This window comes from Plasmodium gaboni, chromosome 12 (genome assembly GCF_001602025.1).
Source record: "Plasmodium gaboni strain SY75 chromosome 12, whole genome shotgun sequence".
NCBI lineage: Eukaryota > Apicomplexa > Aconoidasida > Haemosporida > Plasmodiidae > Plasmodium > Plasmodium gaboni.
The window spans coordinates 47,827-59,953 of NC_031492.1; the positions used below are offsets into that span (position 1 = coordinate 47,827).

A 12,127-nucleotide genomic window follows, 5' to 3' on the forward strand; every position below is an offset into this window, starting at 1 on the left:
ATAATCAAAAAAATATTATTATATAAATTATTAAAAATATAATAAGTTCAATTATCATTATATATATATATATATATATATATATATATATATATATATACCTGTGTATATAATCATTGGGTGATGCTGGAGGAGAATAATTTAAAATAAATATAACATTGTCTATGTCCAAACCTCTACTGATTATATCTGTAGTAATGAGTACATTTTTTTTACCAACTTTAAATAAATTTATATTTTCATTTTTCTGTATGGTCAATAATTCTGAATGCATCATTACGGCGTGTGGTTTGAGCAAAGAAATTTCATATAACTTTTCCACCTAAAAAATTAAATATATATGGACATATAAATATAAAAATATATATATATACATATATATATATATATATATATATATATATATATATATAATGTACTTAAAAAAATTTATACAATTTTCACATTTTTTATTTTTATTTTTATTTTATTTGTATTTACCTCTTCCTTTGTATTTGCAAATATTATACACTTATTTATTTTATCATCATTTGAATGCCTCATATTCCTTTCATTCTCTGAATTATCAACATATTTGTTTTCTTCCATATGAATCATATTCCTATAAACTAATTTATCATATTCATCATATGTCATATCTTTATTAATTTTTTGAGAATTCTTTTGTTTATGAAAAAAAAATTCGTCTAAAAAATAACACACATATTTATATTTTGATGCCGTGTTAATTTTACACACAAAATGCGTAATATTTAAATTACATAGACTTGGATTTTTATTTTCTTTGTTTAATAATTGAATAACATTTTCAGAATTTTTCAAAACATTAATATTAAAATTATGTTGTTCAGGTACTTGTTTTTGTATATTTTCTTTAATTCCATTTATAAAATCAAAAAAAACAAAACCATTTAAATGTTCATATATTTTTTTTTTTATTACCTCATTTATATTAGCAGTAAATAAATATATGTTATAATTTGATTTATTAAATGTATCATGATTATATTTATTCTTATCGTTTATATTATTATTATTTTGAATTTCATTACATAATTCTTTTTTAAAAATAAAATTTAAAATATTTTTCCTATATTCAACAATATAATCAAATTCATCTATAACAATAGTATTTATATTATTTAATATATTATTCATAACATTTTTATCATTTCTACTTTTGTTTTTATAACTTTTTATAAAATATTCCAATTTGTTAGGTGTACATAAATAAAAATGTATGCCGTACTTTTCAACGCACACATCATTATTATTCTTTATATTATTCTCATCATTATTACTTCTTTTTTTATCTATTATTATATCATTGTTTATATTAAAACTTTCTTTTTCATCAGATAATATACATACATTTAAAGTTGGATAAATTGATAATATATATATATACAACTGTTTACATAAATATATATTTTGTGTTATTATTAATACCTTTTTATTACAATCGAATTTATCATTTATTAATTTTTGTATTAATGGTAATAAATAACTTAAAGTTTTCCCTGTACCTGTTTTATTATATATTAATAAATGTTTTGAATTTTTCAAAATTTCATTATATATAATATACTGATACATATATAACTTATCTATATTCAAAATAATCTTAAGGTTATTAATAATTTCTTCATCTATATGTAAAGAATTCAAATCTATTTTTTCATGCCTATTTAATATTTCATTTTTTATTTTATAAGTACTTTCATTATTATGAGACCCATTATACATATTTGTTGAATTATCTTGTATATATGAGTCTTTATTAACTTTTTCATCATATCTATTTTTTTTTTCTTCATCTTTTTTCTCTTCCTCATTTATAAATTTATTATTAAATTCATATCTTTTTCTATATTCTTTTTCAGCGTAACTATGAATTTCTTTATCCTTTTCAAACTCATTTTCTTCATAAGACCAATTACTTAATTTTTGATTATAATATCTTTTTATATCTACCTTTTTAATAATTCCATTTTTTTTGATATAATTATGGATATCTTTAGAAATATTTAAGTTCATAAAATTGTAATAGGTACTAAAACGTATAAATTTTAAATTATTTAAATGACTACATTTATTATAAGTATAAAAATAGTTTTCACAAAAACATAGACTCTTCAATTTATTTCTATACATTTGTAAAATAATTCACAAAAAGGTTAAATATTTCATTTCCTCATAATAATATAAAGAACATTTATTTTATTCCTATACCTTCTATTATGATTTCACATACAAAGATGTATTATAATATATTATATATATATATATATAAATATATCAACATATATATTATTTTTCTCATACTGTTTGTTTTTTATACATTTTAATATTTATCCTGTATAAATAAAAAATATATATATATTATATGTTTAAATATTTTTATTTTTTATTTATTATTATATTTATATATTCCTTATAAGGAAATTATTAAGAGCTATATTCACCAAAATTTACAAATATATTAAATGTGTCATTTTTTATTTTTTAAAATATTCTTAAAAAATCATCACATAAATAAAAGTAATTCACTATATAATATTATATATATATATATATATATATATTTTTTTTCTACAATTGTTATTATATATATTTATTTAATTATAAAAAAAAAATAAATAAAATTATTTATTTTTTTTTTTTTAATTATAGAATGTTAAAAATATTTACTACAAAAAAATAATATTATTATATATATATATATTTATTTATTTATGTAGGTATTCCTGTATAGTCTAAAGTTGTACAAAAAAAAAAAAAAAAAAAAAAAAAAATACATATATATATAAATAATATATATATATTTATGTACGCAAAAATATTTATATTAAATATTTCTACAGAATACGAATTTTATAAAAAAAAAAAAAAAATTATCATTATACATAGCTGTATAAAGTTTTCCATTTCTAATAATAAACATAAATAATATAAATATACATACATATATATATATATATATATATATATATATATATTTTTTTTGTCATTAAATTTTATTATATATATTCATTTAAAAATTAATAACCATATTATATTTATATTATTTGTTTTGGGTAATTTCATTATATATTAATTGTATTTTAAAAAACTATAAAATCATCTTCAAAATTTTTCTTAAAAAAAACAAAAAAAAAAGTACAAAATGTGTGTTCGAATGCATTTTAATATTGACTTAAATGTTTTGAAAAGTAAATATAAATGCAATAAAATAGTTAATGATGACAAAGTAAAAAGAGGAATGATCAACAAGTATAATAAGAAAACATAAACACATAAATATATCAATACATAAATATATAAATATATAAACATATATATATATATATATATTTATTTATTTATTATGTTCATTGTCCTCTTATAAAATAATAATATACATAAAACATTTAATTCATTTTATAGGAAAAATTATGTACCCATCATTTTTGAAAGTGCTGAAAATTCCACATCAAAAGAAAAAATTATTAATGTGTGCCTATGGGGAATTTCTCCTTTTACTTATGGAAAAACAGAAAAAGACTTTGCTTTGATTAATGCTAGATTGGAGACCCTACACATAAAAAAATCATTCAGGTTCATAAAATATTAATGCATATATAAATATGTACTTATATATATATATATATATATATTCATTTATTTATAAATATTTAAATTTTTCCTTTTTTTAAAGTGTATTAATAAATAAAAATAGATGTGCTGTCATTGTCAATGGTTACTTTGAATGGATGGGTAACGAAGGATCCTCAAAAAAAATTCCATATTATATATACAATGGTAACACAAATAATAAAAATGAATTAGCAATTAAAAAAGAAGAATTGAATAATGTACAATCTGATAATTATAAATCAGAAAATGAAGACAATGATAGTAAAATAAAAAAGGATGAGGATAACAAACAGGGAAATGTACAAGTAAAGGATGAAATAAAAGATGAAATAAAAGATGAAGCAAAAGATGAAATAAAAGATGAAACAAAAGATGAAACAAAAGATGAAACAAAAAATGAAACAAAAGATGAAATAAAAGATGAAGTAAATGAAGAACAAGATGAAGTAAATGAAGAACAAGATGAAGTAAATGAAGAACAAGATGAAGATCAATTAGTTGATGGAAATTCTCATAAGCGAAAAAAAGTTATAAATGAAGAAACCTCTAATAAAAAAATAAAAAAAGAACTTTCTGATGAAGGTAAAAAAAATAAAATAAATTTTTTTTTTTCTATATTATAATAAAAAGTCCTAAATAAATCAAATGAAAATATAATTTTATTAAAATAATTATGCACATATATATATATATATATATATGTATATATTTCTTCACTTATGTCTTAAACATAATTATATAATTATTGACATTTTCAAAAAATTATAAAATAACCTTATATATATTTTCATTTTTACAGTAGATAATTTAAATAATATAGAAAACAACGAAAATGACAAGAAACAAGAAAACTCCTCATACATAATTCTTGCTGGTAAGATATTATAAAAAATAAAAAGAATGTATCTACTATATTATCAATAATGTGAAGAACTATTTAAATATTACATACCTTTGATTTTTTTTATTTTTCAAGGGTTATATACTGTATCTAATGATAAAAAGAAAGAATGTCGAAATACTATAATCACAACTTCGAGTGAAAATACGAACTTACAAGATATCCACGAGAGGTTATAAAATATAAAGTCATTTACCATATATATATATATATATATATATATTTATTTATATTTGTATGACATATTAAACATTATATATTTTATATATATTTTTTCTTCTTATAGATGCCCTCTACTTCTTAGTGAAAATACCTTATCCCTTTGGCTAGATGTAGAAAAAAAATACACAGATATAATAGATAAAGTTAAAGAGGAACACATCATCATGAGTAAAATAATATAAATTGAAATATAATATATATATATATATATATATATATACAATTGTGTGCACAATTTTATATATGCATAAATAATTTTTTTTTTTTTTAGGCTCCCAATTAAAATTTAGGGAAGTTCAAAACTGGAATGATTTTACAAACTATACGAAAGAATATAAAAAGGATTCTATTTTAAAATATGTTAAAAAAAATGAAAATAACTAATTCTTAAACTTGATTTTGTTCATTTATGTATGTAAAATATATATTTCTTGGTAGGAATATATAGAACTGTGGATAACTACACCTGATAAATATATAGACACATATACATATATATATAATTATATTGTTTTATTTTTTTTTTCACGTTATATAAATATATATATGTTATAATTGTCCATTGTAAATGATAAAATGACTTTTGTATTTCCGTATTGTGAAGGATTATATTCACATATTTTTTATGATAATTATTGAATAAAAAAAAAAACGAAAAATATACATACAAATGTAATAAAAATGTTAACAAGGAATAAATATAATAAATGATATATAAACATGAAACATATATATATATTATAATATTTAGGATGCTATAAAATATATGTAAATATTTATATAAAGTATTTAAAAATTAGCTAACAATATTATGAAGTATATTTATTCTTTTTTTTTTTCTCCCATGCACTAGACATATAAGAAAATTTTAATTTCTTTTCATTTTTTTGAGGAAGAACCTGATCCACTTGTACCTAATCCCATAACCGATTTAAAGGTATCATAAATCCACCATTGTAAACCTGTCAGTGTTCCTATCATTAATACTCTTGTACATATTCCTTTAGTAAATAAGTTAAACATTCCCATTTCTTTAGTTATCATTCCTAAGCTTTTATCTTTATTTTCTACTTTACCTAATTGTGATATTAAATTATCGGCAGGATGTGAAACAAGGGCACAAATAATACCTGATAAATAACCTGATGCAAATGTTATACCTAGTTGTGTTGATTTAGAATAATTATCTTTAGGCATAGTAAATACTTTATCATACATTAACTGAACAATTTTTTCAAAAAAATAAAACTTAGCCATAGTATAAGGTATTTGACGACACCATAAAGGTCCTACACTACCAAATGGAAATTTAGACTCTTTTCTATTTTTCAACATATGAACTATAGATGGTAACATTTTCGTAGGAAATGTATTAGCTTTACTTGTTTGCATTTTTACTTTTATCATTTCAAAAGGACATAAAAAAAAATCTGCTGCAAATTCAGCTGATGCTGAAGCAAGTAACCATGTAGCCCCTTTATATTTATATGCATATTCTTCACCCAAATAATTTGAATATACATCTTTAAATATTTCATAAAATCCAAATTTACATAAACCTTGTAAAGAATAACCAACAAATGTTGGAGTCCATCCTAGGGTTAAACTTTTTACCTTTTCTTCTTTTACAATCTTCTTTATACTTTGAAATAAATTCTTATAAATATTTGGATATGTCTGAATTCGACATTTTGTCACATCTAAAGGTGTAATTACTGTATGTGTTAAACCGCATGAAAGTATGCCTCCAAACATGCATTTGCTATAATATGATAGGTTATGTTCATGAGGATGTTTTATCCTTGTTACGGGACTACTAACTCGTGAATCCCATACTTCCTTTCTTTTCATCATTGTGAAAAAAAAAAATAAAAAATAAAATAAATATATATATGTATGTATATATGTAAGTATATATGTATGTATGTATATTATTAATTTATTTATTCTTATGATACAAACTCTATATTCTCATAAAAAAAAAATATGTATATATATATATATATATATATATTAAGGAATATTTAAAAGATAGACTTTTCAGGAAAACATATTCACTTTGTATTTTTATTAATTTTGTATATATTCATAATTTCAATTTATATATATAAATGATATCTTATTAATGTGTAAAAGTAAATATATGTATACATATTTTATTTATTATTATTATTTTTTTTATTATTTGTTTTTTTTTTTTTTGGGGTCATATAATTTACTTCCCATATATTTTAATATGCATACATAAAATAATTCCCAAAATTATACATATAAAATAAATATATTTTTTTTATTTTATTTTTATTTTTTTGATTTCATAAAAACCTTGTACTTTTTCTTATTTCTTATTATCTCTTACAAACATCCTGTCAAAATTATATAAAATTTTATTACCCATTTTTTTTAACTTTTTCCCTTAAAATATATTTGTCGTATTTTTTTTGAAAATATTCAATAATATATTCATTCAAAAGTTACTGTTCAATACAATATATATATGTATATATATATATGTATGTATATAACATAATACGTAACCTTTTATTTAATATTATTTTATTTTATATATATATATTTTTTTAATAAGTATGCACTATCTCATTTTTGTATTCCAAACGAACAATTAAAATAATTTCCTTTTCCTTTCTCCTTTTATTCTTTGTTTTCTTCATTTTATGTACACATAATTTAATATATATTATAATTATTATCTAATGTGTAATAAAATATTGTAAATGTATCATTTTGTATATACTTATAGATATATATATGTTCAGTTGATATTTCTGTCATTTTTTTTTTTTTTTTTTTTTTTTTTTTTTTTTGAATTCGAAAATACCTTTTAAATTATTTTAAATATATATAGTATATAGCTCTATTCTTACCACTTTAAGTGTTTTATAAATGTACCTATTTATACATCCTTATATTTACTTATTCATATTTTTTTAGTATATTCAAAAAAAAAAAAAAAAAAAAAAAAAAAAACAAAAGTGTCTTCTCATTTTTATATATTAAAAATAAAAATATATATATATATTTATAGTAACAATATGAGATTATGATTATATATTAATTTTGATATGTTCATATATTTATCTCTTATATATTATACTTTAAAATTAAATTCTGAAGTTTAATATAATAAATAACTTTATTGGAAGAAAAGAGCCTTACCTTTATAAATCTTTCATATTTAAAAATACTAAATAAATTAAAAAAAAAAAATTAAACATTATATTATATATATGTATATAATATATTGAGAGAGAGAAAGAAAGAGAATATGCCTCCTCGTTTTTAATTATTATCTATATTCTTTTAGTAGTACATATATAACTAGACAAAATATAATGCACACTATTATTTTTACTTATAAAAAATATATTATATATATTTGGCGCCTTTTTAAATATTCTCCTTCTATTTTCATTAATACAATATGAATATTATATATTAAAGTTATCTCATGTAATAGGCGCAATATATTAATCATATCATATATATATAATAAATAAAAGAGAAAAAAAAAGAAAAAAAAAAAAAATGTTCAATGAAAATGTCTACACATTATTATAATATATACATATGATAAAACAAAAATATTATATATAAAATTTATATAATATTTATTTTCCAAAATTTGTGACAAACACATATATCATATATATATATATATATATATATATACAATCAGCCGTATTATTAATTCCCTTCTATAAAAATAACCATGAATGATGAAATCGAAATATACATAAAAAATAAAATTATAGACATGCTAAATATTCATGATCATGTTTTAGAAGAGTGTTTAAATGATGTTAGTCAAATTAAATAAATAAATAAATAAATATATATATATATATATATATATATATATATATGTGTTTACATATATTTATTTTTCCATTTTATTCTAGATAAAGAATAAAAATAATTTTAAATATTTCCTTTCATCTTCTCCCATAAATACCACCCTTTTTTTTGTCTTACATAAATATACACACGGTAAAATATAAGCACAAAAACAAAATATTTATATGTATTAATATATATATATATATATGTATATATTATTGTTGTTCCCTTTCTTTTTAATATACAGAAGAATATGAGATAGACAAAGAATTAAATATTAAAGATGAAGACAACACAAAAAATAGCGACACACAAAATGAACAAGTTCAAAATAAAAAAGATAACCATCATGAGGATGCTGTGAAAGATATAAATTTGGATAATAAAAAAGAGGAAGAACAAAATATAAAAAATGACTTACTAGAAGAAAATTATATAACATACACAAACCATACAAATAAAAGTAATCATATATCAAATGAGCATATGAAAGAAGAAAAAGAAAAAAAAGAAGAAGAAGAACAACAACAAAGTAGCACATTAAACATTCATATCAATAATAATGATAAAGATGAAGTAAAAAATAAGAAAAAAGAAATCAAATATATATTAAAAATGAGCATTAATAATGCATATATAGATGAATGTATAGGAGAAGAAAATCAAATATATAATAACAACATTGATAATATTGAAAAAAAACAAAAAAATATAAATATATATAAACAAGTCATATACTTTTTAAAAATTAATGATAAAAATATTAACAATATAAATATAGAAGAATATTTTAATAAGACTTACACCTTTGGAAATCTTCATCCTAATTATATCAACAATTTTAAAACATTCTTCAAAATATTTTTTATTCCATTTTTTCAATGTTTATTAAAAAAAAACAACTCACTTGAATATTTCACAAATGATATTGAACAAAATGAAAAAATTGAAAATATTTTAATGAAACTAAAAAATTTAAAACAAAAGGAAGACCTCAATAGTAATTATTATGAGGAATATCAAAATAAATATTTAAATTTTATTGAAAAAAGTAAATATTCAGGTAGACAATATGATCAAATAAAACATAACACTCATGAAAATGGCTTGTTCCTATCACAAAAAGAAAACAGCATTCAAAATATACATATAATTCAACATAATAATAGTAATATAAATATAAGTACAAATAAAAACATAAATATATATAATAAAGAAATTCCTTATTATCAATATGATGAAATACATCCAATTAATGATCTTCCTAGTTATAATAGAAAGTATCTGTTAAACTCGTTTTTCTATTTATTAAACTATTACAAACAAATAATAAAACTAGAACAATTTTCAAATAATGAAATTGTAGGAGATATAATAAAACTTAAAGATGATCAAGTTAACATTGATAAATATCTAAAAAATATCTGTCAAATAATTAAAGAGTTTATATTAAAAGAAAAAAAAAATGATAAGAAAAGAAAAAACGATAAAACAAGAGTTGAATATTGGAAAGAAAGATATCATCGTATTTTTAATGTTCATGAACAAATTAATAGTAAAAAATTCGAACAAATCTTAGATAATCTTAAAGGCAAAAAATATAATAAAGAATTATGTAATGAAATAAAATTAATACTTATAGATATAGATAATATACATATGGAATCTTTTGAAATGATAAAATTTAGTAAATTATTAGATACATCATTTGAAAAATTAAAACATATACATATAGATCATATGAAAAATGGAATTAAATTAGTTATAAAAAAAATTAAAAATATATGGTTAAGTTCTAAATATTTTCGTAAAGAAGATATTATTATTTCATTCTTTCTAAGATTATCAAATATTATATTTGATTTAATATTATATTTTTCTATTAAAGTAAAAAAATTAAATAAACCCAAAAAAATTAAAAAAGTTATTTCCAAATGTATAGATATCTTAAAATTCTATGAAAAAGAATTTATATATGTTAAATTAGATATAGAAATTATAGATATAAGAAAAAATTGGTATTTTGATAAATATATCATCTTCAAAAATATTAGACATCTACAACATATTCTAGCCACTTTATATACTGTCTATTCAGAAATTATATATTTCACAGATCTATGTTTATTAAAATTAAAAAAACTAGTAAATAATAAAAAAATTATGAATAATATTATTATAGAAATAAATAAATTATATCATCCTTTTAGTGATCTATTAAAAAATATTTACCTATATGATGATGAACGTATTATGATATTAATGAAAAAATTAAATGAACAATGTTTAAAAATTGAAGAAAAATGTATCAAAATTATATATATTCAATTTTCTAATTTGAGAAATACAACCTGTACATATTTATTAGTCGAAAAGTTTCAAAACCTAAAAAAGACTTATAAAATAGATAGACTATTAATCAAAAAGTTGTATGATATCTTGTTTTTATATAAAAAAGAATTATATCATTATATGAATCTATTCAACAATATGGAAAATACAAAAGACATAAATAATAAAATTAAAAGTTCAGATAATATAAAAAATTTTAATCATACAAAAAATATAAATAATATTTCTAATATTCAAAATAGTTATAATAATATTCATTATTATGAAAAGGGATATGATAATATATATAAAAAAATACTTTTTTGTCTTAATATATACAAAAAAATAAAAAAACCAATTCTAATATTTAAAACAAATACATATATTACATCATCAAATGAATATAAAATTATAATAAAATTATATGTTAACTTTTGTAAAAAAATGTTTTCATATATAGTAGAAAATTATTTTATGTGGAAAAATAATTCGCTCTCACAAATGAATAAAATTTTATCATCAAATATAATAAGCATAAATAAACAATTGAATTTTTATTATATAATTAATTTTAATCCTAATTTTTTTAAAACATTATATGAATATATATATATAGAATCCATATATGATTTTAATACACCTATAGAAATATTAAATATATATTATTTTAAAAAAAAGTTATATAGATATTTATATGAATTAAATGAAATTTTATTATTTTATAAAAATTTTACAAAAAATACATCCATAATTCAACAAAAAGTTTTGATAAAATATTTTCAATGTTTTGAGCAAAAATTAATTTATATTTCAAATAATATTAACTGGTTAAATCTAAATATTGATCATTATATAAATGATTTAAATAACTGTAAAAGTGTTATAGAAAACGTACATTTGTCATTATCATATTCATTAAATAGTATAGACAAAATTATATTTAATATGCAAAATATTAATGTAGTTAAATATATTGATTGGAATTGTATGAAACCATTACATATACAACCATTTTTTAATTATTTTGAAGAATATAGAATTAATCAAGTTACAAAAATTATTGAAAAATATAGAGAAATATCACATATACTTATAAAAATTGAACAAATTATAGAAAAGACAAAAAATGGTAGAAGTGATATTATGGATGAATTATATTATTTATATCAATGTAAAATA

At 18.0% G+C, this 12,127-nt stretch overlaps 4 protein-coding genes across 5 annotated transcripts in view; 2 read left to right on the top strand and 2 right to left on the bottom strand.

Moving 5' to 3' along the window:
- Positions 1-2,154, bottom strand: part of PGSY75_1202000 (putative ATP-dependent RNA helicase) — a gene marked incomplete at both ends in the record, with an annotated part of 3,482 nt that extends 1,328 nt beyond the window's left edge. Inside the window, 2 exons of the mRNA XM_018786611.1 lie at positions 102-322; positions 481-2,154. Coding sequence (XP_018640476.1) covers positions 102-322; positions 481-2,154 — 1,895 coding nt within the window. The remainder of the gene's footprint in view (positions 1-101; positions 323-480) is intronic.
- Positions 2,155-3,166: 1,012 nt separating this feature from the next.
- PGSY75_1202100 (conserved protein, unknown function) lies at positions 3,167-5,143 on the top strand (the record flags this gene model as incomplete). Of its 2 annotated transcripts, none has more annotated exons than XM_018786612.1 (7): positions 3,167-3,273; positions 3,427-3,597; positions 3,698-4,218; positions 4,436-4,510; positions 4,613-4,709; positions 4,824-4,927; positions 5,031-5,143. In XM_018786612.1, the coding sequence occupies 7 exons, from the start codon at positions 3,167-3,169 to the stop codon at positions 5,141-5,143; spliced, it is 1,188 nt and encodes a 395-aa protein (XP_018640477.1). The 2 variants fall into 2 exon arrangements, with proteins under 2 accessions (XP_018640477.1, XP_018640478.1); XM_018786613.1 differs by having other exon boundaries at positions 4,439-4,510.
- A 495-nt stretch (positions 5,144-5,638) lies between these two features.
- PGSY75_1202200 (mitochondrial phosphate carrier protein) lies at positions 5,639-6,613 on the bottom strand (the record flags this gene model as incomplete). The annotated part of the gene is made up of 1 exon (XM_018786614.1): positions 5,639-6,613. The coding sequence occupies one exon, from the start codon at positions 6,611-6,613 to the stop codon at positions 5,639-5,641; it is 975 nt and encodes a 324-aa protein (XP_018640479.1).
- A 1,876-nt stretch (positions 6,614-8,489) lies between these two features.
- The window catches only part of PGSY75_1202300 (putative dynein heavy chain), a gene marked incomplete at both ends in the record, with an annotated part of 21,853 nt that continues 18,215 nt past the window's right edge, over positions 8,490-12,127 (top strand). Inside the window, 3 exons of the mRNA XM_018786615.1 lie at positions 8,490-8,579; positions 8,680-8,767; positions 8,865-12,127. The exon at positions 8,865-12,127 is cut by the window's right edge and continues 623 nt beyond it. Of these exons, the coding sequence (XP_018640480.1) occupies positions 8,490-8,579; positions 8,680-8,767; positions 8,865-12,127 (3,441 nt within the window). The remainder of the gene's footprint in view (positions 8,580-8,679; positions 8,768-8,864) is intronic.